This window comes from Pelodiscus sinensis, chromosome 1 (genome assembly GCF_049634645.1).
Source record: "Pelodiscus sinensis isolate JC-2024 chromosome 1, ASM4963464v1, whole genome shotgun sequence".
Classification (NCBI taxonomy): domain Eukaryota; kingdom Metazoa; phylum Chordata; order Testudines; family Trionychidae; genus Pelodiscus; species Pelodiscus sinensis.
Genome location: NC_134711.1, coordinates 22,394,444 through 22,421,548, shown reverse-complemented (window position 1 = coordinate 22,421,548; position 27,105 = coordinate 22,394,444). Strand labels below are relative to the sequence as shown.

The 27,105-nt window shown below is 40.3% G+C and overlaps 1 protein-coding gene across 19 annotated transcripts in view; it reads right to left on the bottom strand.

Annotated features, from left to right (window-relative positions):
• Positions 1–1,564: 1,564 nt before the first annotated feature.
• The window catches only part of MAGI2 (membrane associated guanylate kinase, WW and PDZ domain containing 2), a 1,141,222-nt gene continuing 1,115,681 nt past the window's right edge, over positions 1,565–27,105 (bottom strand). For 8 of the 19 annotated variants that reach the window (XM_075926502.1, XM_075926517.1, XM_075926510.1 and 5 more), the window contains one exon: positions 1,566–5,151. In XM_075926502.1, coding sequence (XP_075782617.1) covers positions 4,349–5,151 — 803 coding nt within the window. In that variant the 3' untranslated portion in view covers positions 1,566–4,348. Of the gene's footprint in view, positions 5,152–27,105 lie in introns of all 19 variants that reach the window. The other 11 variants (XM_075926526.1, XM_075926542.1, XM_075926535.1 and 8 more) reach the window with 5 other exon arrangements.

The window sequence follows — 27,105 nt, the reverse complement described above, 5'->3', positions numbered from 1 at the left end:
CAGGGTTTTGTCGACGGAAGTTTTGTCGACAGATACTGTCGACAAAACTTCTGTCAACATAGAGCGTCTAGACACATTCAGTTTTGTCGACAAAGCAAGGTGCTTTGTCGACAAAACCCTGTAGTCTAGATGCAACCCTACAGGCAATAACACCTTCTGTCGACAGAACGCTGTCGACAGAAGGTGTTATGCCTCATAAAATGAGGTTTACCAGCGTCGACAAAACTGCTGAGTTCTGTCGACGTTATGTCGACAGAACTCAGCGGTAGTGTAGATGCAGGTATAGTTTTGTCGACAAAAGTCCACTTTTGTCGACAAAACTCAGTAGTCTAGACACACCCTTTGACTACTTGTACATAGCGGAGATATTTTGGGATACATTTGGTATCCCGAAATAGCTATTCCGCATCGTAAGAGCAAGCCCATTATACTGAAATATAATGGGCTTGCTATTCTGACATTCCTGTAAACCTCATTGCAAGAGGGATAAAGGGCATTTCGGAATAGTGCTTTATTTTGAAATAACATCGAAATAAGCTACGCATAGCGCAAATTGCATAGCTTATTTTGAGGTGAGGGCGCTGTGTAGACACACCCTTACTTACCTTGTACAGCAACTGGAATCATGATGTTTATTTGTATAGCTTTTCCATCTTATGGAAGATGGAATCTTATCCCCTGCCATCTTATCCCCACTGCTTCAGCAGCTCATCTCCATGGAATTTTTGGGATAGAAGGAACTGGGGTGTTCTGCTGCAGCCCTATAGACTCCATGCAGGACACAAGGCTAGCTGGGGCGCATGTGTGGACCAAACAGGTTGCTGCTGCTGCTGCTAAGTTCTGAATGGAGGCATAAGGGCGTATGCACACCTGAAGTGGCACACCTATGGGAATGGAGCATTTCTTCCACCTATGCCAGTTACTGTCCAAGGGAAGTGACCTCTCTTCCCCCCCCCCCTTCAGAACATGGCACATTTAGATCTGCCTGTTCAGGAAATTGGAGCAGTTGCTGTGATGCCAGTGAACTATGGCTGTGGTTTATCTACAAAAAAAGGATAAAAGATCAGAAGTGACGGCCATGCTAAAAGTCTGAATCTGCCAGCCTGCCATGCATAGAACTCCTCATGGAATCAAAGGGACTTCTGTATTTGGAGTGCTTGTGGGATCAGGCCACAGGAACAAGCCTTGACATGTGCTACTGATTGATATTGGTCCAGTATCTGAAGTGCAAGTCAACCCCTATGAGTGGCAATTAATTATCCAGATGACTCACTGTATTTTCTTCACCTCAATGGGAGCAGGAAAAGGCCCCCATAACATACATTACTGTGTCCTAAATCCAGTCAATACAATACAATTACTCTCTGATATGTCCTGGCATGTTCTCTGATTTCTATCAGGTGACTTGTTAATTACATCATGCCCAAATTCCACTCTAGTCAGCAAACCTTTATAGTGCTCAGACTGGCAAATTACAGTTGTCCATATTAGACACTGTGTACTGTGTGTCTGACTAGCTCTTTTTAAAAAAATCTGATGATGGGAGGGTGAATTCATGTTTTTTTTGAAGGGGAGAGGATTGTCCCAAAGTGAGTTTTTTCTGTTTTAAAACATAGCCATACAAAATAAACTTTAAGGTAGCTGCACTAGCTGCCTGCATTTTAATTCAGAAATTGTATTCTTCCTCGTAATAAGAAATACACATGGCAATATCTTTTACATAGTGAAACTGAGTTATTTTCGCTCAAGGAATGGCTTCCATATAAAGAGAGATTAATAAGAGTGGGATTTTTCAGCTTGGAAAAGAGATGACTATGATTGAGGTCTATAAAATCATGACTGCTATAGAGAAACTAGAAAAGGAAGTGCTATTCATTCCTTCCTATAACAAAAGAACTAGGGATCACCAAATGAAATTAATAGGCAGCAACTTTAAAACAAACAAAAGACGTATTTCTTCACACAGTCAACCTGTGGAACTCCCTGCCATAAGATACTGCAAAGGCCAAGACTATAACAGGGTTAAAAAACGACCTAGATAAATTCCTGAAGGATAGGTCCATCAATGGCTTTTAGCCAGGATGGGCTGGGATGGTGTACCTATCTTCTGTTTGCCAGAAGCTGGGAATGGGCGACAGGGGATTGGTCACCTGATGATTATCAGTTCTATTCATTCCTTCTGGGGCATCTGGCATTGGTCACTGTTGGAAGACAGGATACTGGGCCAGATGGCCCTTTGGACTGACCCATTCTTGTGTGCACACAAATATTTATTTCTTGGTAGCCCACTTAAAAACCTCTCAAAACTAATACACAGTACATACAGTTGGAAAAAGAAGATTTTTGGATATATATATATATATTTTATTTGACAGTGGTTTAGATTATCATACAGTAAACAAGATTTCTGTAAAAGTTAATTTATCCATAGTGGTGCGTTTCATAAAAATAGTTGCTCACTTACAGCCTTTCTGTGACTATTAATACATGGAATTATATTTATAGAGATAGAGCTGTACAGGGTAAATTCACAGCTAACACTACACAGAAATATTATTTGGAACGGGTTTCGATGATGTGCTGTCTTCACAGGTCATTGATTACAGCCGCATAAAGCAATTACTGCACAAGGAGTAGCTGTGAACTGTGCAAATTAGAGTTTATGCAAGCATAATCTCAATTGTTTTTCAGGGTTTATGATTTGTTTCATTATATAATAGAAAATAAGATACCAGGACATGCATCTACACTACCGAAGCATTGTCCAAAATCCAATTCAATACATTAATGACAAATTATATTGGGCTTCTAGTTCAGGGGGTAAAGATTTTTTTAATTAAATAAATGTTGTCAACAGCTACATAGATTTGTGCTTTTAAAAATATGATAAATGGAGTTTTTCTTAAAAAAAGGTTTAAAAGCTGCAAAATCCTTTGTTTCAGACTTTTAAAATAATTTGCTAGGAAGAAACATGGCTCCACATGTCTAAGGGGAGAATGAGTTTCGTTCAATATTTGAGAGCTATGGTTATTTCCTGACCTGTTTGATCTCAGTGTGACCCTCGAGCAGAGCACATGCAGATCAGAGATTGCTAGTATTTGGATGTCTGTGTATTTCTGAACACAGCATCACACAATTTTGTAAACAACCAGTGTATTATTGACCAGACTATTTTGGCCAAACTAAAAGTCTACTGGGTATAGAACTGTGACTCATGGAACGTGGAATCCTTCCCCAGGAAGATAGACTTGAGATTTGAAATTTGAGACAGAGTACGATATGGAAATAAAAGAAAGAGAAAATTCTTTTGATGAAAATATAAGAACTAAGAACTGTAACTAACTTGGAAACACGTCTCTTTTGTGTTTGTATGTGCATTGAACGTAAAGATATTTTAATTAATATAGCACTGTTGATAAGCAAAGTTATTGTTTTCTGTGAGTAAGAAGGCCTTACGTCAAGGAACCTGCAGCTTTTCTTCTTTTAAGAATCATCCTTTCATTATAAGGGTCTTGTAACTGTAAATCTCAGTTTTGAGCTTGACCAATTGAGGTTTCTGTGCTACCTTGTAATATTAGGGGAACCTGTGGTAAATCCCTTTTGAGGATAATCTGCAACTACAACTGCACCCTAACTCCTTTCCAATGTACAGAAATATGATTTGTTCACAAAATGGCAGTAGAAATGCTATCACACCAACTAATCCGTTAGATTCCCCAACTCATCCAACTCAACCCATGAAGTGAACTATGCTGTTGGGGATCATGTGGATTATTCCAAATTGTTAACAGTGGAAACATGTCATAGGTGTATAGTTTCAAAGAAACCTTTGCACCCTTGTCTAGATATGTTGAGAACAATGTATTTACAACCTCTTATCTCAGTTAAAATATCCTCTCTCAGTTTCAGCTTGCTTCGTGCAATTTTATTTAAGGCGATGTTCCAGTTTGTGAGTGCTCTAACTTGTTCCAGTTCCTTGATATAAAGTTTGAACTAAATCCAAGTCCTTCATGCAGTGGAATAAAAGTACTAAAGCTACACTGCACTGTCCTTCTCTGATGTATTGTCCTTTGTATTGTTTTGGTTTCTTCCATAGCTGCCAAAGTCCCTAAAATGGAACTGGGGACTTTAGGGTCAGTTTTAAATCTCCATGTTGACTATATGCTGCTTGAATTTATTAGACATTGTGCACATTATCATGGAATTACACATTAATGTTTCCATTCCTCAGTGTTTTTGTGTATATGTGTGATAGTTAAAATAAATTAAAATAAATCAATGTGAGACAGAAGCTAAGAAATATGTTCTGCATCAGTGTGAAACAGCTAGAGGGCAACAGTTCACTTATTTATCTGCTCATGGCAGAAGTGCCAGACTTCAGTACACTGGGCAGCTTATCCGAGCCTGGAATTTTCCATGGGCCTGGTGAGACAGTTGCCTTCCGAACTGTATTGTTGATGCTGCGATTGTTAATGGAATGGAGATGTCCCTTCCTGGGGAACTCACTGGGTTTCCCATCAGGGTCCCTCTTGTTCTGGTCCATATCACTTCCATGTGAGCTGCAGCTATTGCTACTGTACGTCTTTGTAGCACCAACTAAATCAAGCTTGACGTGTTCAGAAGCTGCAGCTGATTTCTTCTCAGTGATATTTCCAGATCTGTGATCTTCTTTCATATTGAGAGATCCACCTCTCTTGCTTTCTGGCTTCTTGGATCTCCCAAGATGTTCATCATTGATTCCGACATAAGCCTGCTCGCTTGCTCCAGCCTCGATCATAGCACTCTGTCCCATTGCCTTACTTTCGGAGGTGGGCCTGCCACCATCAGTGGGCTTTTTTTTGCCTTCTGAGTATCCTTTCCTAGAAGCCTCTTCATGCTTTGACTTGTCTATCTTTTTAGGACTTGCTGACCCTTCTCTTTGCTCTCCTAATCTTTTCTTTTTGTGGCCATTTGATGAAAGCTCCTTTGGTTTTCTTACATCATGTTCCCTCTTGATATCCCATCTTGGTTCTGAGTTTATCTGATGAGAAGGGTCAGAGGGTGGGGCCAGATGTGATGAAGATAATGGTGAGATTATGTCATCAAGGGAAATAGCTATTTCCGGCAGACCTGGGGAGGTGGCAGAGAGAGAACTCCAGGAGTTTGGTTCGTCTGTTAGAACAACAAAAAGAAGAGAGTTAAGGAATTATTCACATAACTGGGACCATATTCCATATATTTCAAACACCAGTTACACTACCCAAAATCCATATTGGTCCTAAATTCTGCAGTCCTTATTTGGGCAAAACTCCCACTGAAATCAATGGGCGTGTGGGAGGGAGAAATAACATCAACAGCTTTGCTGGAGTAAGAACTGAGGAATTTGGCACATTGTCAGTAGTGATAATATCTAGTGCATTGATTAAGTTTTAATTTTCTCTGCATATATGTTATGTAAAGTATAATAATAATGGCTTATGCTGGTGAAATCAAAATGTATTTTTGTGCCATTACAGTGGATTTCTTAGCCATATAATTGCTCTCTCAAAGGATAAACATAGAGGCCTTTCTGCTATCTGTTATACACATCCCTACAATAATATAACAGTCAGCAAAATTTGTGATCCAGGCCAGGTCATCCATCAAATTCAATTTTATGTAAACAACTGGAATATTGCAATGGTTAAGCGTCTATTATTCTAAAAGCATAACTAAAGTGTTCTGTCTCATGAAAGGACATACGGGCTTTGGAAAGTCTTGACTATGACCCTTGACTTTGTCATTTCCTCTGCCTCAGTAGAATTTGCTTACACTCTGTAGGTCCCATTTCCTTAAGATAGATGGTGCTTAAGATATGCTGAGCCACAAAGAAAGCCAGAGGCATCAGGCTCTTCTCCAGTTCACAGATACCCAGACCTACAAGCCCTCCTTTCACGAGTTGTCCCATTAACCTCTTTGGAACAACTCACGTGAACGAGATGGTGCAGGATGTGGCTCTTCACATGTGATTCAAAAGCGCTGAAAGCTGAGTTAATTAGACTTCAGCACATACATCCCAAACCACTAGCAAAACATAAAGGCTACGTCTACACTGGCCCCTTTTCCGGAAGGGACATGTTAATTTCAGCTATCGTAGTAGGGAAATCCGCGGGGGATTTAAATATCCTTTGAAGTAGGAATAATTGCCTCCGGAAAAGGGCGCTTTTTCCGGAGGATTGGGGCCAGTGTAGACGCTCTTTTCCGGCTTTTCTAAAAGCCGGAAAAAAGCGGCGGACATTTTTATTTAAATGCCGCGGGGGATATTTAAATCCCCCGCGGATTTCCCTACTACGATAGCTGAAATTAACATGCCCCTTCGGGAAAAGGGGCCAGTGTAGACGAGCCCAAAGTGTCTTATCTCGGCCTGGCCAGTGTTTCTTTCTTTCTTTCTTTTCAAGTGAATGATCAGTATTTTTTTAAATTTCCCAATTTGAGACTCATTTGAATTGCTTGGCTTTCATCCTCTCCTACTGGGAGGACAGAGATATCTTTGAGCTTGGCTAATGTTGTCCCTTAATTACCACCATTTTGATAAGCTCAAAGTGCTGCCACAGATGAACAAATCCATGCAATGATGGGACCCAGTGTGAGGAGACAGTCTGTTTATTAAGGAGAAAATATTATCTCCTCTTGGAGGGTTAAGTCTGGGCTTCTAAAAGACAGCACTTACAGATCTGAACTGTTCCTAAAAATCTAGAACATTTCTTTTTCACAAGTAACATTGTGGCTTTTTTCATATCAATATAAGGATGCATCTTAGCGTGCAAAGTGAAATGTACTTTATGCTTCAGTTTGGGATCTACAGACCTACTCAATGGAGATTGAAACAAGAAGTCCGGTGGCACCTTAAAGATGCATAAAGGGAAAGAAAAAGAAGTGGACAGTAGGAGTACAGAGATGGCAGTGTTATATTAAAGCTAATTCAGTTAGGGTGGATGTGGATAACAAGGTGAGAATATCTAAGTGGAAAATTACTTTTGGTAATGAGTGAGCCATTCCCAACCTCTATTCAAACCCATTCTGATGGCGTACATTTAACAGAAGCAGCCTGTTTAATTATTCATTTCTTTTGCAAATAAAAATGGAAGAGATGGTATCGAGGTAGGTGATATAGTGAGAGTGAGCACCATTTATTTTCCCAGCTGGTGCCAGTCATGTTCTTTTGCACCATGAGTGTATCTGGAGAAAAATAGCATTTGAAAGTGTAAATTCTGTGTAAGCCAAACATGTTTTGGGCTTGAAATCCAACTGGGTCCATGGTCTCCACTGAATTTACAGCCCCTCAGGATTCAACTTTCATGCCTCCCAGCTCTCATGAATTTGCTTATGAAAAAATAATGCTCCACAGTCACATTGGCTTCTTCCAGACATCAATGGATTAATTTGTTGTTTATTGTTACTTTATAAGTCCCAGTAGGGTTAATGGGAGTAATGTTTGGAAACAAGGAGCAAAGCATCCCCACTTGACTCTTCAAAAACCAACAAACAAAAAAAATTTGCAGTCTATCCGAGCCTCTTTTATCTAAATTGTTAGCTACGTTTCACTTCTTCAGCCCAAGTAATTTTCTGAAATATTTTAGTACAAAAACTATGGCTCTAAATGGCAACCACCTGATATTTTCCCCTCCTCATTACACCATAAATCTCTTAATTAATTTCCTACTAGTTCCCCCCTTAGGAACCAGTAGGAAAAACACTTTTCAAGTGAAGAGCCTATGTTCCAAGTTGACATGGGGGAGGGGAAGGAGGAAGAGTCAAATTCCGCATTCTTTTAATATGCGTGAAACACCACTGAAGTCAGCTAGGAGACCAGTCTATCGCCCAGAATGTAAAAAAGGAAACAGAGAAACAACTTAACTCTAAGTGTGCTCTTTTCAACAGTAAAAAATATCTCCTCACCGAAATTAAAGGTGATGTTGATCTTCAGTTGAATGCAACAGAACTTTTTGGCTACGTCTACATTGGCCCCTTTTCCGAAAGGGGCATGCTAATTTGACAGGTCGTAATAGGGAAATCCGCGGGGATTTAAATATCTCCCGCGGCATTTAAATAAACATGTCCGCCGCTTTTTTCTGGCTTGTAGAAAAGCCGGAAAAGAGCGTCTACACTGGCCCTGATCCTCCGGAAAAAAGCCCTTTTCCGGAGGATCTCTTATTCCTACTTTGAAGAGCTTTTTTCCGGAGGATCGGGGCCAGTGTAGACACTCTTTTCCGGCTTTTCTACAAGCCGGAAAAAAGCAGCAGACATCTTTATTTAAATGCCGCGGGGGATATTTAAATCCCCCGCGGATTTCCCTATTACGACCTGTCAAATTAGCATGCCCCTTTCGGAAAAGGGGCCAATGTAGACGTAGCCATTGTATTTTTATTTTACACTTGTCTGCAACACTATATTTTTTCACCAGTGACAGAGCACATTGGCCTATTCTGAAATCCCTAATTCCATATGGGTATGTCTACACTACAAAGTCAATTCGAACTAACAGACGTTAGTCGAATTAACTTTGATAGGCGCTACACTAGCGCTCCGCTAGTTCGAACTTAATTCGAACTAGCGGAGGGCTTAATTCGAACTAGGTAAACCTCATTTTACGAGGACTAACACCTAGTTCGAATTAGCTAGTTCGAATTAAGGGTTGTGTAGCCACTTAATTTGAACTAGTGGGAGGCTAGCCCTCCCCAGCTTTCCCTGGTGGCCACTCTGGGCACCACCAGGGAAACTCATCTGCCCCCCTCCTGGCCCCAGAGCCCTTAAAGGGGCACGGGCTGGCTACGGTGCCCGTGCCAGGTGCAAGCCTGCCAGCACCCAGCCAGCAGACCCTGCACCTGGCATGGCTCGAGGCAGCCACCCGCTGCCACCCAGCCCTCCGCCTCTTCCCGGGACCAGGCTGGTGGCTCCCGAGAGCCTGCCCGGGTCCGCAAGAGGCGGGTGTCCGCCTGGTCTAGTGTGGAGATCGTGGACCTCATCCACGACCTCCGCACTAGGCACAGGAAAGTGACCGTCTAGGGCAGGAGAGCTGCCAGCCTGGCCACCCGGGAGCAGGTTTGCATGAAAATCAAGGTGGTCCACTGAGATCCCCGACCCTGAGCCCTGAGCTTAGAATGTCCGTACTGGGTCAGACCAAAGGTCCATCTAGCCCAGTAGCCTGTCTGCCGACAGTGGCCAACACTAGGGACCCTGGAAGGGATGGACTGAAACAATGACCAAGCCATTTTTCTCGTGCCATCCATCTCCAGCCTTCCACAAACAGAGGCCAGGGACACCATTTCTACCCCCTGGCTAATAACACTCCATGGACCCAACCTCCATGACTTTATCTAACTTCTCTTTAAACTCTGTTATAGTTCTATCCTTCACAGCCTCCTGCAGCAAGAAGTTCCACAGGTTAATTATTTGCTTTGTGAAGAAGAACTTTCTGTTATTAGTTTGAAGCCTGCTACACATTCATTTCATTTGGTGTCCTCTAGTCCTTCTATTATGGGAACTAATGAAGAACTTTTCTTTATGCACCCTCTCCACACCACTCATGCTTTTATAGACCTCTATCATATCTCCTCTTTTCTAAGCTGAGAAGTCCCAGTCTCTTTAGCCTCTCTTCATATGGGACCTGTTCCAATTCCCTGATCATTTTAGTTGCCCTCCCCTCTCCCACCCTCTCTCTTCCCCTCTGCCACCTCCTTTTCCCAGTTTCCCCGAGTTTTGTTCAATAAAGAGAGTTTCTATTTTTGAACACACACGTCCTTTATTTTGTACATCAGGAAGGGGGGCTAGGGAGGGGTAAGTGGAAGGAGGTGAGGGAGGAATGGGGTACGAGCCCCCGATGGGGAGGACTGGGGTGGCTCTGTGGGCTTCTCGGGGTGGAAGCTCTCCTGAAGCCCCTTGATTGACCCCCCCTCTGGATGGCAGCCTGCGGCAAGTGCATCCGGGCTGATGGCCGAGTGCTGTGATGTGCCGAGTGTGGGCACTCAGGGCACTCCAAGCCAGGACTGCTTTGCAAGCGGGGAACCCCTGAGAACTGTCTGTCCGGGGTGGGGGTCGGGTCCCTTTAAGCTAGCCTGAGGCAGTAGCTCCACACTCTAAATCCTAATCTGATGCCCTGCTGGCACTGCTTCCGGCCATCCTTAACCTCAGTTCAGGGTCCACTCAGTGTGGACATGCTAGTTCGAATTAGCAAAATGCTAATTCGAACTAATTTTTAAGTCTAGATGCACTAGTTCGAATTAGCTTAGTTCGAATTAACTAAGTTAGTTCGAATTAGTGCTGTAGTGTAGACATACCCTGTGAGAGTAAATCATGTCCTTGAGGAATCAGTTTCAGAGCCATAAAAATATGCTGAGCTAGGAGCACTAAGATCCAGTGAAGTAATCTATATGCCACTGAACAAGCCTGTCCATCCCCTGAAAATCACCTGGCCCTTATGGTGGAGGAAGTGCACGTTTGCTACAGATAAAGACCAGGGTGGATGAGCTAATCTCTACAATAGAGCAGAGCGGCCGCAGGCCTATCACCAATTCCAAAGCACCCAGAGGGAAAGGAATCAAGGGGTGAGTAGCCTGCTGAGTCGCCTTCCGAAAATGACCTCCTATTCCCCAAGATCCCAGCTTACCCAAGCATGTCAGGTTAGTGTAAATGAGTGTAACTCAGTTTGAGTTTGGGTGAAGCATTGGTGTTTGCTCTGTGCCTGGTTTTCTTATACTCTGAGCCAGACCATCCTGCCTTAGAAGTTACCCAATTCAGACTTTGGCCAGGGGTGTTGGCACACACACACCTAATTCTTGCTAAAAGTGCCATTAGGATCTTTAATGACTCCCAAATGGTCTTCGATTTTCTCCTTTGCAAAGGCTGCAATTGCAGCAGCATATTGCTCTCTGCATCATGCTTGAGCATTGGCTTACATATGGAAGTAGACTATTTTACCACCTGGAACCCGATTCCTATAGCACTAGAAAGTCTTTCCTCCAATCCCTGGCTTTGTTCAGCTGATGAGCGCTGCTGGTGTGCGGCAGGGCAGGCACAGATAACTGCATTACATGCGGCTGTAACTTTTGCTTGCAAGACTCATGTTAAGACTGAAACCTTGACATTTCTCTCTGTAGCTCACATAGGATTTTTGTAGACTGGTAAAGACACTTGTACAGTTAATAACCAAAATGGAAGCTTGCACTGAAGTGACTTTCCTGTTTACTTTCTTTATACATGATTGAGTCATGGAAGACTAATGGAAATGTTTTGCTTACAGTCACCTATTTTATAAATTGTCAGTTTTTTTCAATAGTTAAGATCCTTCACAGTTAATAGCGAATTCAGGTGAATTATATGAAGCATTACATTAGCTTCCCAAACAACAAAGAAGTCTGTGGTCCTTAAAGACTAACCGATTTATTTGGACATAAGCTTTCATAGGTAAAAAACACTTTGTCATATGCAAATAATTTTTACCCACAAAAACTTATGCCAAATAAATCTGTTAATCTTTAAGGTGCCACAGGACTCCTCGTTTTCAAAGATACACACTTACATGACTAACTCCCTGAGACTTATTAGGTGCCAAATTAGAATGTATAACATTACTGGTATTTGCCATTTCTGAGCCAAGAAGTAGTACTGGAAAACAGACCTCAGTGGATATTTTGCCTGTGTAAGACCTGTGTGATTGGTCCCTTTGACTGAAAGGCAATTGTTTTTTCTCACAAAATGGGCACATTCATTTTTGAAGACAGCCATTATTCGTGGAATTTGAAATGCCCTAAGAAAATAATTTCCAGTGTGACTACATCACAAAAGAAACCTGTACACAGTAAAGCCCCTGGTTTACATTTTGGGGAAATATATCATATCTGAGTAAGAACATGAGAACAATAACTTTCTGTATCTCTAAACAGCTTCAGTTTGAGACAGAGCCTGCCCCCCATTTTTCTTTTTAAATCAGAAGAAATTATGCAGAAAAAAGTACCCTTCAATCATGGTAAATGTTAATGCCAGCGAGCCATTGTTGTTGCAACATGGAATTGCCTAACAAAGAGTATACTGATGCAACGGTATTGAAATCCTCTACTGTTAGAACACTATGGGAAAATATTAAAATTCTAGGGTAGATCAAAGGGTAGTAATGTAAAGTAATTTGCCGTTCAAAAGAAAAACCTTTTAAGAGCTGTGTTCAAATATAATGGTTCATTTGGGCTTGTGCAACCATCACTAAGATGATTGCTTTTCCATAACAAACATAAATATGAAAAAACACAAATTTTATGCTTTAGAGCTACCAAATTAATGTCATTCTCTCTCTGTCTCCCCTCTCCACCTCATCTCATTTCTGAGGTCATGGTTAGATTTTAGAGGAATTTGGTAATGTGTCTGATGTGGCCAATCTTTGTTTTAACGCTAAGATATTTTAAAGACACAAACAAAGCGTGCAATGCTAGATATAAATATAATCTACTCTTTCACTCTTTCATTCCAAAGGATCCGAAATAATTTTACAAACATACACCACGATATATTTTTATTCTCTTCCACACTCCAGTGAAATGAAGTCACATGTGTGACAATTAACAATGCATGAAAAGAATACGATGTTCTGTGGAAACCGCACAATGTGACTATAATGCTAAGGCCATCACCTTTATTATGTCCAGATAAGAAACGGAAAGAAAAAAAAGTGCCATGAGATTTTTAACATAGTGACAAAAAGAAGGAAATGAGGTAAGATGAAACTTTCCAAAGCTACAAAGGCCAATTAGTGTCCAACTCCTATTGAAGGTTAATGGGTGCCTCTCTCATCTATGTTGTGAAAAATGTTCTGTGACCTAATATTGTAAATAAAGTAGATGAACAGGGAATGTCAATAGTTACTGCACTTGCATGCCAATTAGCATGATTAGTAAGTGCTTTTTGGGGCAATGCTGGTGTTCACTACCTATTGTCATGTGAGCAGAGGTCCTTTCATGTGTGGGCACTGAGCATGTCTAACTAGAAACATCGACTCGTGTAACGAATTGTAGTCATGTAGCCACAGTAGCAGAGTCACATATCCTCAAAGGTATATAGGTGCTGAATGCCGTAGAAACCAAAGAACAGTTACGTCTATGGGGGGAACAGATAAGAGACAGAGAATCATTTTGGGGAATAGTGACTTCCGAAAGGTAACAGAAAGGGAAACTCTGGCAATAGATGTTTTGATGATGTTTTGGCAGTGGAGCCAAACTTATGAAGTGTTTGTACTTCTGCTTTTGCCATCATAACCTCTGTTCAGGGCCTGCTATGTTAATGTAATAGACTGGTATTGAGAGAGAGGGTGTGTGTGTGTGTCTAGACTACAGGTTTTTTATGAAAAAAACAGCCTTTTTTCAAAAAAACTTCAGCTGCATCTAGACTGCAGCTGCATTCGTTCGAAAGTAAATTGAAAGAACGTGGCAGTTTTTTTGATTGTGGTAAACCTCATTCTACAAGGAATAACGCCTTTTTTCAAAAGTACTCTTTCAAAAAAAGGCACTATTGAATGCAAACTGTGCTTTTTCGAAAGAGAGCGTCTATACTCTCTTTCGAAAAAGTGGCTGGCTTTTTAAAAAATCTGCTTGTAGTCTAGATGCTCTTTTTCGAAAGATTCTTTTGAAAAAGCCTCTTTCAAAAGAGGCTTGTAGTCTAGACATAGCCAGAGAGAGACTATACCATTATAACAGAAGGGTGGGGAGAAGGCTGTCTACCCTGTTAGAAAAATCCCAAACATAAATAAAGCTGGAAACAGTTAAAGGATCTGCTCACTCCCCCCACTGCTCAATAACTCTCTATTGTTTGCTGTGGTAGTGTAGCAATGTTGGTCCCAGGATATGAGAGAGATATGGTGAGGTGAGGTAATAGCTTTTATTGGACCAATTTCTGTTAGTGGAAGAAACAAGCTTTTTAGCTTTACAGAGCTCTCAAATGCCTACACTTGAAACAAGGCATTGCAGACTTTTACGCAAAAATAATTTACACACTCTGCAAGAGACTGCTTAAAAGGAAGTGGCTGATTAAAGTAGCAGGTGTGTTATAAATTGTTGTAATGAGCCATAAGGCAAATGCCTGTGTTAAGTTTACGTTTTTTTTACTAGCCACAGAATTATGAATTGAAGTTCCTCTTTTGAAGGTGGTGTGCAGGGTTCTTTCAGAATGAGAATTTGGGAAGGAGGGGGTCAGCTATGACACGATAACTTTGTGAAAAGTGTCTGCTCACACTGACAACATGTCTTGTTTTTTAGCATTTTTCTTTGTGAGTTCATCCAGAGTTGTTGTTGGGGCATATAATGTACTGGATGAGGTACATCACATGTGGTGATGGGCCTGAGCTTGAAACGGGTGTTGTACGGTGTATGGAAGGACCATTTTAACTGTGAAGATATAGTAGCAGTTTTTATATCTGTTGTGATGCTAGGATCTAGTGATACCCTATTTTGGTATGGCTGGTTTGTGGGGAGTTTAGAGGATATATACACATTTTGTGTGTGTAGAAGTGGCTGGATCTCTTATTTTTTCATTCCTAGACTAGCAAATGTTTGGAATTTTTATTGCATATAATATTTTGGCAGGTGAAACACATTCAGTCTTAACACTTTTCAAACAACGTGATTTTGAGGGAATTTCCTTTGTTTTAGTAAGTGACAAAGGTTTACTTTGGGCTTGGTGGATAATTTCTGCAGGAGGCTCCTTAAAGAGGGCTCACTTCTGCAGGTGTCAGCAAGTCCGTAAGAGGTGTGTCAATGTAGAGATATACATGGATGGGAAAAGGGGATTGATAAAGAAGACTTGTCTGCATTGAAAGCTGGCAGCACTTAGTCTGATATGTAGAAAGTGCCAAGAGTTTTCCTCCATCCCGCATGTATGCACATCTCAGGTCCTATTGCCATTGTTCTTTTCAGACTCTTTATTATTATTGCATGTCCAGATGTTGCTTCCTTTTGGATTTACTTCATGTCACTTTTAATTTTGTCCTGTTTTTTTTTAGATACAAAATGGTATGTGCCTTTAAAAGTCCGAAAATAGATCAGACAGGAAGTTTCCCAAGTATCTTTGCTGAGGATCTTGTGTGCACATATGGGGGGGAGGAACCCTTTGATTTCCTGTCCAAGTAGAGTTTTGTAGAATTATGAATCTAATTTGAAAATCACCGGTGTGTATTTTAAACCTAGAGAACTGCTAAGTCACCTGTGAAAGAGACCAGCTTACGAGCTATTCAAGTGATAATACTTTATTCACTTTTTTAAATTTGGCCAGAGCAGATCTTATCCCAGAGTTGAGGCAAAGCAAGAAATTCTATATTACAATGATTGGATAATTTAAAAATATAATGACTTTTAAATTAGTTTTTATTAATAGCATTAAGCCACACTGTCATAAAAGGTGTTCAGAAATATGTTAATAAAATGTTCGGCATTAATGAAAAAACATTCTATATGGAGTGAATAATTTAAGAGGGTGATAATGCACCATTAATTATACTTAAATTATTAAAATTATTAATTATTGCAGCTAAAATAGGCATTAGGAAATCTCACATTTTGACTGGTCAGTAAATAGCTGTCATTCTTAGAATTACATATGTGATATTGTGCCCCATATTCTTTATTGAAATATTTTTTATATAAATATGCCTAACTTGAATATACTTTATGTGAAATGTAGCATGTAACCTGTCATTAAAAAGCTTGTAATCTGCAGAATATGCATAATCTATTTGTGTGCATCTTTCATTCCTCTATTTGACATTAGAAATATGAAGTATAAACCTGTTTATATATTTAGGTGTGCTAATGAAAGCCATTAGTAGGACTCAATGAACTTATTGGACTGGTACTCATGACAAAGATCTATGAAGAGTTTTGCTTTTCTGTAAGCCTGGACTAAGGTTGGTCCTGTCAAGACATTTGGCCAGGTCACCTGATGCTGGGATCCATTTTAGATGTGCTATTTTTCCATGGGGGTGTGAAAGGGTTGAAGCTGGGTGAAATCTATTTATAGGTAGAGGAAACCAAATAATTGGAGAGTTGACAGTTGTGAGATACTATGAACCCCCTCCCCTGCTCTGCTTATCACCCAGATGACAGCTGGAAACATCTAAAACTGAACAGGGGGAAGGATCAGGCTGCCTCACATGTGAGAAAAGATGATCAGCACTACTGTTAAGGTAAGAAATAGCATGTAGCAAGTTTCTTAGAGTATTATGCTTAGCTGATATATTTTGTTTTATTTGGCTTAGTAACTGACATTGATCTGTCTGTTACCACTTGCAACCACTGAAATCCTATTTTTTAGATTTAATTAAATCACTTCTGTTCATTATTAAACCCAGTATAAATAATTGTTACCAAAGGGGAGGGGAACAACAGCTGTGTACCTCTCTCTTTCATTGATAAAGGGATTGAACAAATTATGAGCTTGCTTTATATACACCTTTCATGCAGAGTAAAATTGATTTATTTGGGGTTCTGGTCTCATGGGGGCTGTGCACTTGGGTGCTGTGTCAAGTCCCTGTGACTGAGCCTTCTCAGAATTGAGTTGCTTTCAGTGTCTGTGTTGCCCTGCTGTGGGTTCTGGCCCCAACTCTGTACTTTTGCTAGCAGAAACCAGAGGTTCTGGATTAGCAGGACATGGTGGGGCACCTCAGAGGGCAGGGATGTGGGTCAGCCATCAAGTGACTGTTTCAAGTGATTTTTGTGAGTGAACCTATCACGTTGTGAATAATATTTGGGATGTTGTTTGCTAAATAAGAGTAGCCTCAACTCACAGGATTTGCACAAATTGCTGAATAAATGAATTCGCATAGGAAGCTGATCCTGCCAGGTGCTGAGTGACTTCTGTTAGGTGCTGATCACCCCCTGTAAGGACTCAGTTTAGCAAAGCAAGGTGTTTAAGCCTGTCCCTACTGAAGAAAGCACTTAAGTCTGTGCCTAAATATTTGCTGAACAGTGTAGATTGCTGTATCATGGGAAAAGCTTTCAAGAACTAGGATACTGGAATCAGGTTAGTTATGACTATTGGCTAATCAGGGTGTCAGATTTTCTTATTCTTCTTTATAATGTTGGTCAGAGTCTCCTGCAAAGAGCAATATAATGAGAGAGAAGTCCATGAATGAGTGAGCTTAACATTTTTATATTCAGTATATAGTTTATAGGTACAATCTATATATTAATGGAAAGGTCAGACACTTAGAAAGGCGGGTAGTGTACACAATTCCATTTGCTAAACTGTTCCGGTGTATAAAAAGTTCTGTAGTCATCTTTGTTCAAAAATATTTTCCAATAGTATCTTGTAATATCTGGTAATTTTAAAGACCCCAGGTTCTTAAGTGCTTAAAAATACAGTTATACTTGTTTGAAAGGTTATTATGGAATTAAGGACAGATGTCAAGAACTCAATTATCCACCCACAGTTGTTGGGCAAAAGATCACAACTAGATTGGGAGAGTTTCAAAAGTGGGGAGACAGAATCACTTGGGTCTCCTGAAGAAAGGCCTGCCTTCCCTTCCCATTTGGCTGGAATTGCTTTTCCTACGTGGCTCTGCAAAGCTCTTGGAAGCTATTGGTTTCTAGGCACCAGTGACTATTTTACTGAGGGGTTATTTTTGAAATACAGTATTACATTTAATATCGCTCAGAAGTTCCACAATTATACCTTTTCTTTACTTAATGTGTGCCTCTGTATTTGTACATCTGGCAGTGCATCAGTTACTAAGATAAGAGGTGGTTCTTTGTTTTCTTGTGTATATCCTTGTGATGGATAAAAGGAGAGCTGGGCAGCACCCTGTGACTAAAGGGTTAAACTCAGGTAGCTAGCCAGAGTGTTGGGAGGGGGCCAGAAGAACCAATGGTATACAGTGCTGAAATCTGAATTGTATATAGATACCTGCTGCCGTTTCTCTTTGTGTGAGAAATTCTAAGTTAAGAGCTGGAGGGAGCAGATACAATAATCACAATTACCAAGCCTATACAAACGTAATGGGAGATTGTGAGTAGTGAGAAAATGTGTCTTTAGTTGTGATCAGGTTATTTTTCTTTATTTTGCTGTTTGGTAAACCCTCTCTGTGTGAAATCCATGTGCTCACTCCCCCATTCATTATTTAAGCTGTTCCCAGAGATATAATTTGTTCTGTTTTAATCTGCTCTTTTCTTAGTTGCTCTGTAACACCTAGCAACCAAGTCTGCTTTATCAAGTATATCTTTTTGTTTTGTTAATAAAATCATCCTTTTTAAGGTGATGCTTTGATTCTTATGTCTTGGAAGGAAACAGGAGACTTGTGTCTACGTATGCATGCCTAAGACTGAGAGTTCAGCTGCCAGAGACTGCAGTTTGGTTTCTCTTCCCCCTGCCAAGCTCTATTGTGGTAAAAGTGCTTGGGGATACCCTTCTGGAAGAAGTCCAAGGGCTTTCTTCCTTGGTCTCTTTTGTTTCACTTGGTGGTGGCAGCTGCCTCCCAAAGTCAGTGAATCTGTGTCTCTGGGGAGTTTTTGTAAAAAGAGCTGACAGAGGCAAGGTATTTAAGGTCTCTTGTGGGCCCCCACCTTCTGTACTCAGAGTGCCAGAGTGGGGAACAGCCCTGAAAATCCTTAAGCAAGCTGAAAAGCTGTTTTTTATACTTTTATGAAATGAGAATGTAGGCACTGTAGCCCAACCTGTGAATGCTCTTTAGCTACATCAGAGAAACAGTAAGTTGTCTTATTGGACTTGTCTACATGATATCGATACATTGGTGGAGGATGAATTCTAATGAACATCCATGTGTTACACATTAACTGACACCCATGAACCCTTCTGCTGCATACTGAAATGTTCCTAAAGTACTTAATGTGGTCTTATTTCAAACAATGCTATGGAAACACCCACTAAGAAACCTTTAGTGCTTGCCAGCAGGGTCTTCACAGGCCAATAAATGCACAACGTGTTGGTGTGCATTGGAATCCCCACCCCATTTATGAACACTACCACATTATATAGAGAAGCTCACTATATTTCTAGAAGTGTAGTCTCCATTTGTATACACAAAGGTGTAAAGTGCTCAATCTGAATCACCAGAAAGAGGTCTGATTTATAAAAGGGCGTGCCCAGAACTTTTTGAAAAATCAAGTCCCTTTAAGGTGACTCAAGTAGGGCACCCAAAATCACTAGTTACTTTTGAAAATTCAGATTAGCAAACCCCACACTGTAGGTTCCAGGCATAAAGTGCCTCCTGAAAACTTACATCCAGCGAATATAGCACGCGATGCCCCTATGGTTGGCTAATTCAATAACATACAGACAGAGGGTCTGCAGAGCCTCTATTATAGGAGCTATGCTGGGTCTTTCTGGGAAGGAGGAGTCAGGACTAGCACGCTTACACCGTATGCTCCTGGATCATCAATAGCCCTTAAACATGGCTATATACAGTATATAGAAAGAGCTCCCATACACATGGTGCTAGCAAGAATAACTTCACAGAAGTGAGAAGGCATGAGCTGAAGAGCGTGGAGGTGGGACTAGGGGAGGGAAAGCTTATTTGACTAGAATATGGAGACTCATCAGGCTGTATACAAAGAATTATGCTATTGTATGGCAGAACCACGGTAAATTACTTGCTAATTAGCTTAATTCAGTGAGGGTGTGTCTACACTACAGTAATAGCTTGAAATAAGCTACGCAATTTGAGCTATGCAAATTGCATATCTTATTTCAAGTTAACCTATTTCGACTTAAACTATGCAACTGAAATAGCTCAAGTTGTGTAGCTTATTTTGGCTTTGGCCCTGCTGTGTAGAAGTGCCCTTAGTGACTAGTGAGAAGATGTTATTGTACAACTCCTACACTACACTCCAACATTAAAGGGGTTACTGTATTCCTTCCTGTCACATGGCTGAGCTGAGTGAGATTAAAAAAGGAAAGAGGAAGCTGGTGAAGAAGAAGTTATGGTAGGTGAAAGATGTGAACTCTCCTCACAACTAACTAGGCCTTAGGTGGTTATTACTCAATAGTGAGAGTTGAGTTGGTTTGTGTTTGGAAATACAGTAAACAAATGCACTATGACAAGGGATAGAAGGGATAGAAACAGACCTTTAATTGGGACTTTCATCTACCCTGTAAGGGAAAAATAATGTGGATCCTAGTTTAAGTGACTAACCATGGATAAACGCTCAAGGGTAAGGTTTGTTATGTATTTTATTCACTGTACTTCAGCTGTGATCATACATATTTTGTATGGTAATAGTAAATCTATTGTAGCATATTATGGAACTCTATGGAACTCATTAAATTTTTCCTCAGATGTGGAGATGGAGTGCCAGTTTTGATATGAATTATAATGTGTGTGGATTAGTGAGGTTCTACTTTAATAATAAAAATAATAATACCTAATCTTTAGAATTTTCAATTTTTAAAGAGTTTTTGAGCATTAATTAATCTTCACAACACATACCTAAATCTAGTTAGAGACATAAAGAGTAACAAGAAGGCATTCTACAAATATATTAAAAGCAACAGAAAGATCAAGGACAGGGTCGACCCATTGCTCAGTGAAGAAGGACAAACAATAACAGGAAACTTGGAAATGGCAGAGGTGTTTAATGACTTCCTTGTTTCAGTTTTCATGAAGATGTTTGATGGTAATGGGATGCCTAACATAGTGAATGCTAGTGGAAATGGGGTAGGTTTAGTCATTAAAATAAAAAAAGAACAAGTTAAAAATTACTTAGAAAAGTGACCAGGGCCCGATGAAATGCATCCTAGAATACTCAAGGAATAGATAGAGGAGGTGTCTGGGCCTTTAGCTATCCTTTTTGAAAAATCATGGAAGTTGTGAGAGATTCCAGAAGACTGGAAAAGGGCAAATATTGTGCGCCCATCTATAAAAAGGGAAATAAGAACAACCCAGGAAACTACAGACCAGTGAGTTTAACTTCTGTGCCAGGGAAGATAATGGAGCAAGTAATTAAGGAAATCATCTGCAAACATCTGAAAAATAATAATGTGATAGGTAACAGCCAGCATGGATTTGTAAAGAACAAATATCAAACCAATCTGATTGCTTTCTTTGATAGGATATCAAGCCTTGTGGATAAGGGACAAGTGGTAGATATGGTATACCTAAACTTTAGTGAGACATTTCACATGGTCTCACATGACCTTTTTATCAATAAACTAGGGAAATATAATCTACATGGGGCTACTATAAAGTAGATGCATAACTAGCTAGATAACCACTCTCTGGATATGTCTAGACTGCAAGCCTCTTTCGAAAGAGGCTTTTTCGAAAGATACTTTAGAAAAAGCCTCTTTCGAAAGAGAGCGTCTAGACTGCACGCGGAACTTTCGAAAAAGCAAGCTGCTTTTTCAAAAGAAAGCAGCAAGTGAGTCTGGATGCTCTCTTTCTAAAAAGCCCTGTTTGCTTTCAAGAACGCCTTTTTTCGAAAGAGCACTTTCGAAAAAAGGCGTTCTTCCTCGTGCAATGAGGTTTATCGCCATCGAAAGAAAAGCTGCGTTCTTTCAATTTAATTTTGAAAGAACGCGGCTGCAGTCTAGACGCAGGTGAAGTTTTTTCGAAAAAAGGCTACTTTTTTCGAAAAAACCCCTGAGTCTGGACACAGACTCTGAGAGTAGTTATTAATGGTTCACAATCCTGCTGGAAGGGCATAACAGGTAGGGTTCCATAGGTGTCTGTGTGGGGACTGGTTCTGTTCAATATCTTCACCAACAATTTAGATGACGGCATATAGAGTAAGACTATTAAGTTTGCAGATGATACCAAGCTGGGAGGGGTAGTAAGTGCTTTGGAAGATAGGGTAAAAAATGATTTGGACAAACTCAAGAAATAGTCTGAGGTAAAAAGAATGATGCTTAATAAGGACAAATGCAAAGTACTCCACTTAGGAACAATCAGTGTCACACTTTGGGCTCATGTTTAACTTGTGGTCCACTATGACCCTTAAATTCCTTTCAGCAGTACTCCTTCTTAGACAATCACTTCCCATTCTATATGTGTGAAACTGATTGTTCCTAAGTGGAGTACTTTGCAAAAAAAGCAAACATGATTTTGGGATGCATCAACAGGAGTGTTATGAGCAAGACATGAAAAGTCATTCTTCCACTCTACTCTGTGCTCATTAGGCCTCAACTGAGTATTGTGTCCAGTTCTGGGCACCACATTTAAAGAAAGAGGTGGAGAAACTAGAGAAGGTCCAGAGACTAGCAAAAAAAATGATTAAAGATCTAGAAACCTGACCTATGATAGAAGACTTGAAATAACTGAGCTTGTTTAGTTTAGAAAAGAGAAGACTGAGGGGGGACATGATAGTAGTTTTCAAGTATCTGAAAGAGTGTTACAAGGAGGAGGGAGAAAAATTGTTCTCCTTGGCCTCTGAGGATAGGACAAGAAGCGATAGGCTTAAATTGTAGCAAGGGAGGTTTAGTTTGGACATTAGGAAAAACTTTCTAACTGTCATGGTGGTTAAACACTAGAATAAATTGCCTAGGGAGGTTGTGGAATCTCCATCATTGGAGATATTTAAGAGCAGGTTGGGTAGACATCTATCAGGAAAGATCTAGAAGGTGCTTGGTCCTGAGGACAGGGGACTAGACTCAATGACCTCTCAAGGTCCCACCCAGTTATAGTATTCTATGATTCTATGTAGATAAATATTATCACCCCCAATTTTACAGATGAGTGTGGTGGGTTTGAGTGTTCAAGTGACGTGGTCAAGGTCGCTGAGTAAGTTAGAGCTATGGCTTATGAACTTGTCTTCTAGGGGCTATACATTGAAAAAAAAGGCTCTATGGCATCTCTCTGTAAGATTAGACATACTGCCACAAAACCCATGAACACTTTCTCCACCTCTCTGTCTCTCCAAATGGCATTTTATACTTTGTGCTCTGTAGCACAAAACCACAAAATACCGATATAAAAGGGTGCTACATATTTATTAAATGCTATTGATTTGTTTGTAAAATATGTTTTCATACTGAATTTTGTCCTTGGATAGTTTTTACCCATAGGTCTAAAAACTGATAGAACCTGTAGGAGCTCATATTCAAATTGCCGGATGGTTTTAGGCCAATTTTATTAACCAGCATTTTGATTCATTTAGTTAGTCCCTTTTCCACATCACAAATTCCAGAAATTAAGTTGGTGTGGCTCGAAATAAGAGGATGGCTATTGGAAATGCAGAATGAATATGAATGAATGTTCTCAGCTCAGTCAAGGGTGTTGCATAAGGAAAAGGCACTTTTTTCAAAAATATTCTATTGATTTTTGCCTCTTACATCTGCTGTTTGATATATGGGACAGTTCAAGTTCTCAATACCGTTCAACAATGAGCTCCCAGAGATTTTTTTGACAGGTATTACAAAAGAATGAACTGGATTATCTGATTAGTACTCTCAAGAGATATGAGTATCTGATGTAACCATATGAGTCAAAACTCATTAGCCAATTACTATGCAAATGTAACCACTTTTAAACATGTAAAGAGCTAGACACGCAGATGGTCGAAGACACCTGTGGCGTTTAGCTTTGCCTTCACAATCAATACAAGGCAGGTAAACAGCACAGCTTTCTAATTTTGTCATTTATTACACAATGGATAATACAGGGCTCACCACTAGAATAAAGGAGACTGTTCACTATGGCCACATTGAGACTGTGTCTAGACTGGCAAGATTTTCCGCAAAAGCAGCTGCTTTTGTGGAAAAACTTCCCAGCTGTCTACACTGGCCGCTTGAATTTCCGCAAGAACACTGACGATCTCCTGTAAGAAATCAGTGCTTCTTGTGGAAATACTATGCTGCTCCTGTTCAGGCAAAAGTCCTTTTGCGCAAAAGCTTTTGCGCAAAAGGTCCAGTGTAGACAGCTCAGATTTGTTTTGCACAAAAAAGCCCCAATTGCGAAAATGGTGATCGGGGCTTTTTTGCGCAAAAGCGAATCTAGATTGGCACGGATGCTTTTCCGTAAAAAGTGCTTTTGCAGAAAAGCGTCCGTGCCAATCTAGACGCTCTTTTCCGCAAATGCTTTTAATGGAAAACTTTTCCGTTAAAAGCATTTGCGGAAAATCATGCCAGTCTAGACGTAGCCTGAGGGTATTTAGAGAAGGGTATAAATTGACTTTGATGTGCTTTCCACATCAGATGCAAGCTCAGAGAGGTTGCCCCTTCAATGCCAATTTCTATTCAGCCCTGCCCATGTCTCTGAAATTGTCTCCTATCATTCCCCCTTCTGCTCATTTGCTCTTACCTTCTCGCCTTCTGCTTACTCCCTTTATCTCCCTCTCCCATACTTGTCCTCTTGCCTCCTTTTTGTACCGCCCTGGCTTCCTAGAACAGCCTCCTTGCAATCTTCTTCAAACTTGCTGCCTATGCTAGTGTTGCCAGGCTGCTACGTATGGTAACTGAGACTATTCAATGTCAAGGAGAATAGGGCTCTGATCCTGACTGGGACAGTTAGAAGCTAATGCAGTACAAATCTGCAAAGTGAAACTGAAGCACAGGGTCTCAGCAACCACTGCAAGCCAACACAAACGAGACTCGCACAGCTCCAGAGAAAAGGCCCTACAAACATGGGTAAAACTACTGAAACTACTGCTTAAGGAGGCTACCTTCTGGGTGTAGACCTGCCCATACCACAACCCTGCTCCACTTCAGCCCCTGTCCCACTCTGCCCAGGACCCACCGCCTCCCCACTGTCTTCCTCCTTTCTTCCCTCCCCCTGCTTGTTCACCACCTTTCAGCCAAATCCGTGAACCCAAATGAAACAGGTGACATTTGAAAAAACACCCCCCACACTTTTCTACAATTTATTTCTTTCTAAAAAAAAAAAAAAAAAAAAAAAAGAGTATGTTTTCTACATGCCAGATGGTATTTGTGAAGACCGGACATGCAGAAGGTATCTAATAAAAAGAACTACACTTGGAAATAAAAAGTGTCAGTCATAGGTTTTTGGATACATCCTCAATTTTTCAGAGATTTAGTTTACCAAAACTTTAAAGTATGGGCAAGTGAGCTGTCCAGCAAATACATTAAATATTATGCAATACATGATGCAACTCTTCTGTGTTTTACATTTTCTTAATCAGTATTTGTAAGCTGATTTTATATTTTTAATGTACTCTTAAACCTTCAAAAAGTAATCATTCCAGATTATTACATATTTAACTCACTGAAACAGACATTATTTAAAATTAATCAGTCACAGAGGTTTAGTTTGTTCATGACGATGTTCATTGTTTTTAGGAAAAAGGGAACACTGATTTACTTTGTGTGATCTCCACAATAATAGACATGTTTATGAAATGTCACCACTTCTAAAAAACACATTTCCAAAGATTTTAGGCATAACAAAGGATTTTGTATCTTGTTGGCATGTTCTCTTAAAACTAGTTAATCAAATAGAAGTAAAGAAAGGGAAACTCCTTTGTCCAGCTATTTGGAAGAAAAGATGTTGTCCCTTGAAGGGAGAAAACTACAGGGATGGAGAGAAAGGTGAGGAAGACTTAGGAAGCAAGTTTTTGTACTAAAGCAATTTAATTAAAATGTGTATTTTAGATAAGGGTGTCATTTGAAGGATTTATTTTAAAAGCGGAGCCAATTACTTAAGGCTAAAGACGAATACTCAGACTGTCTAAAAATATATGGAGCCATTTTTTAAGAGATGTGATTTTTATAAGTTTCATCAGTGCACTAATGAAATATATTTAAAGCAAATTGTAAACTAAGGTCCTGTAGATCAACATGTTCCGAGTAAATATTACAGTAACACAGAACTGTTTTGTCAGTAAATTCAGAAACTGACAGTGTGGGGGGTTGACAAATACCTATTAGATGGCTTCATTACCACTTTAATGGCTCTTGAACAATTTCAGTGTTGTGCTAATAGGTCTGGCAAGAGGAAGATTCATTAAACTGCAGCTGCCAGTTCAGAACTGGGATAGGATGAGGTATGTGGGTGGGCACTAAAACCAGGGGAGGCAGAGCCTCTTATAGCTGCCGCCTATGCCTGCAAACCAACCCTTTATTGCCTCCTTTGTGGTTTCCTTCTTCCTGCATACTTCTTCAGCATTTGGCTCCCACCTCTCCCTTCCTCCTCACAGATGCATGAGCAGTGGCATGTTCTAACTCTGAACCTCCAGGTTCCTTTTATCTCCAGGTTAGAAGAATATTCAGAGTTGCTGGAGGTGTGATTTATGAGATTCGCTTGAGCGAATACCTTCCTGAAATTACTGTTTGAGATGTGATACTAGATAGTGTCTCAGTACTGCATATTCAAATGCCCACTGCTTTCTAAAATGTATGCTGGACTGGAAAAATCGAGGGGAAAATGCATATCAAGCCAGCCCCTCTTTAGTTTCAAAATACTTTGTGATGGATGGGCATACACTTTATCATTACATGTATTCACTGGAGCAGTTTTTAATCACTTCGACGTTGACTTACTTGACTGTCAATATTTGTAGGGCATCATGGCAGCTGATCTTACAATTACACAAGCAGTAACAAAAGTCCAGGAAGTTCATTCACATTTCTTACGAGCTTTAGATTTCATTGTTAAAGCAAGTCAGTGATTTAGCTCAATTTTACTAAGCAAGCAATCTTTGATGGGCCCCAAAATACTCTATTCCATAAGAAAAGATTTTTTTTAAAGTAATAAAGTAAATAAAAAGCCATTATCCTGGCTATTATATTGAATGATTCATTGGGCTGTTATAAAAGGTGCAAGCGGAAATGCTGAGAATTAAGATACAGAAGGGATGGGTGGATTTTAAGAAATACTTGAAATACTAATTAAATTAAAATAAAATAAGTGGCATGGCAGCAGTAATTTGTTAATTAATTTCCACAGCAAGCTTTCTGCTTCTAAGATGGTCAGTTGATATCATGGGGGAGGGAATGAGTGGGGCTTCACAGACTGGTGCAGGGGGTGGGGTGGACATACAACTTTCTGCTGGCTTCTCCCCAGGGCTTGCCCAGGGTGTGGGAGGGACTGGGGACAGGCTGTGTAGATTGGCCTGGGGAATTTATAGAGGGGATTAGTGCAGGCTGGCCTAAGGACTGGGGGCCATGTTGGGTGGGGCTGGGGCTGTGCTGCCTGATCCTGGTGATGTT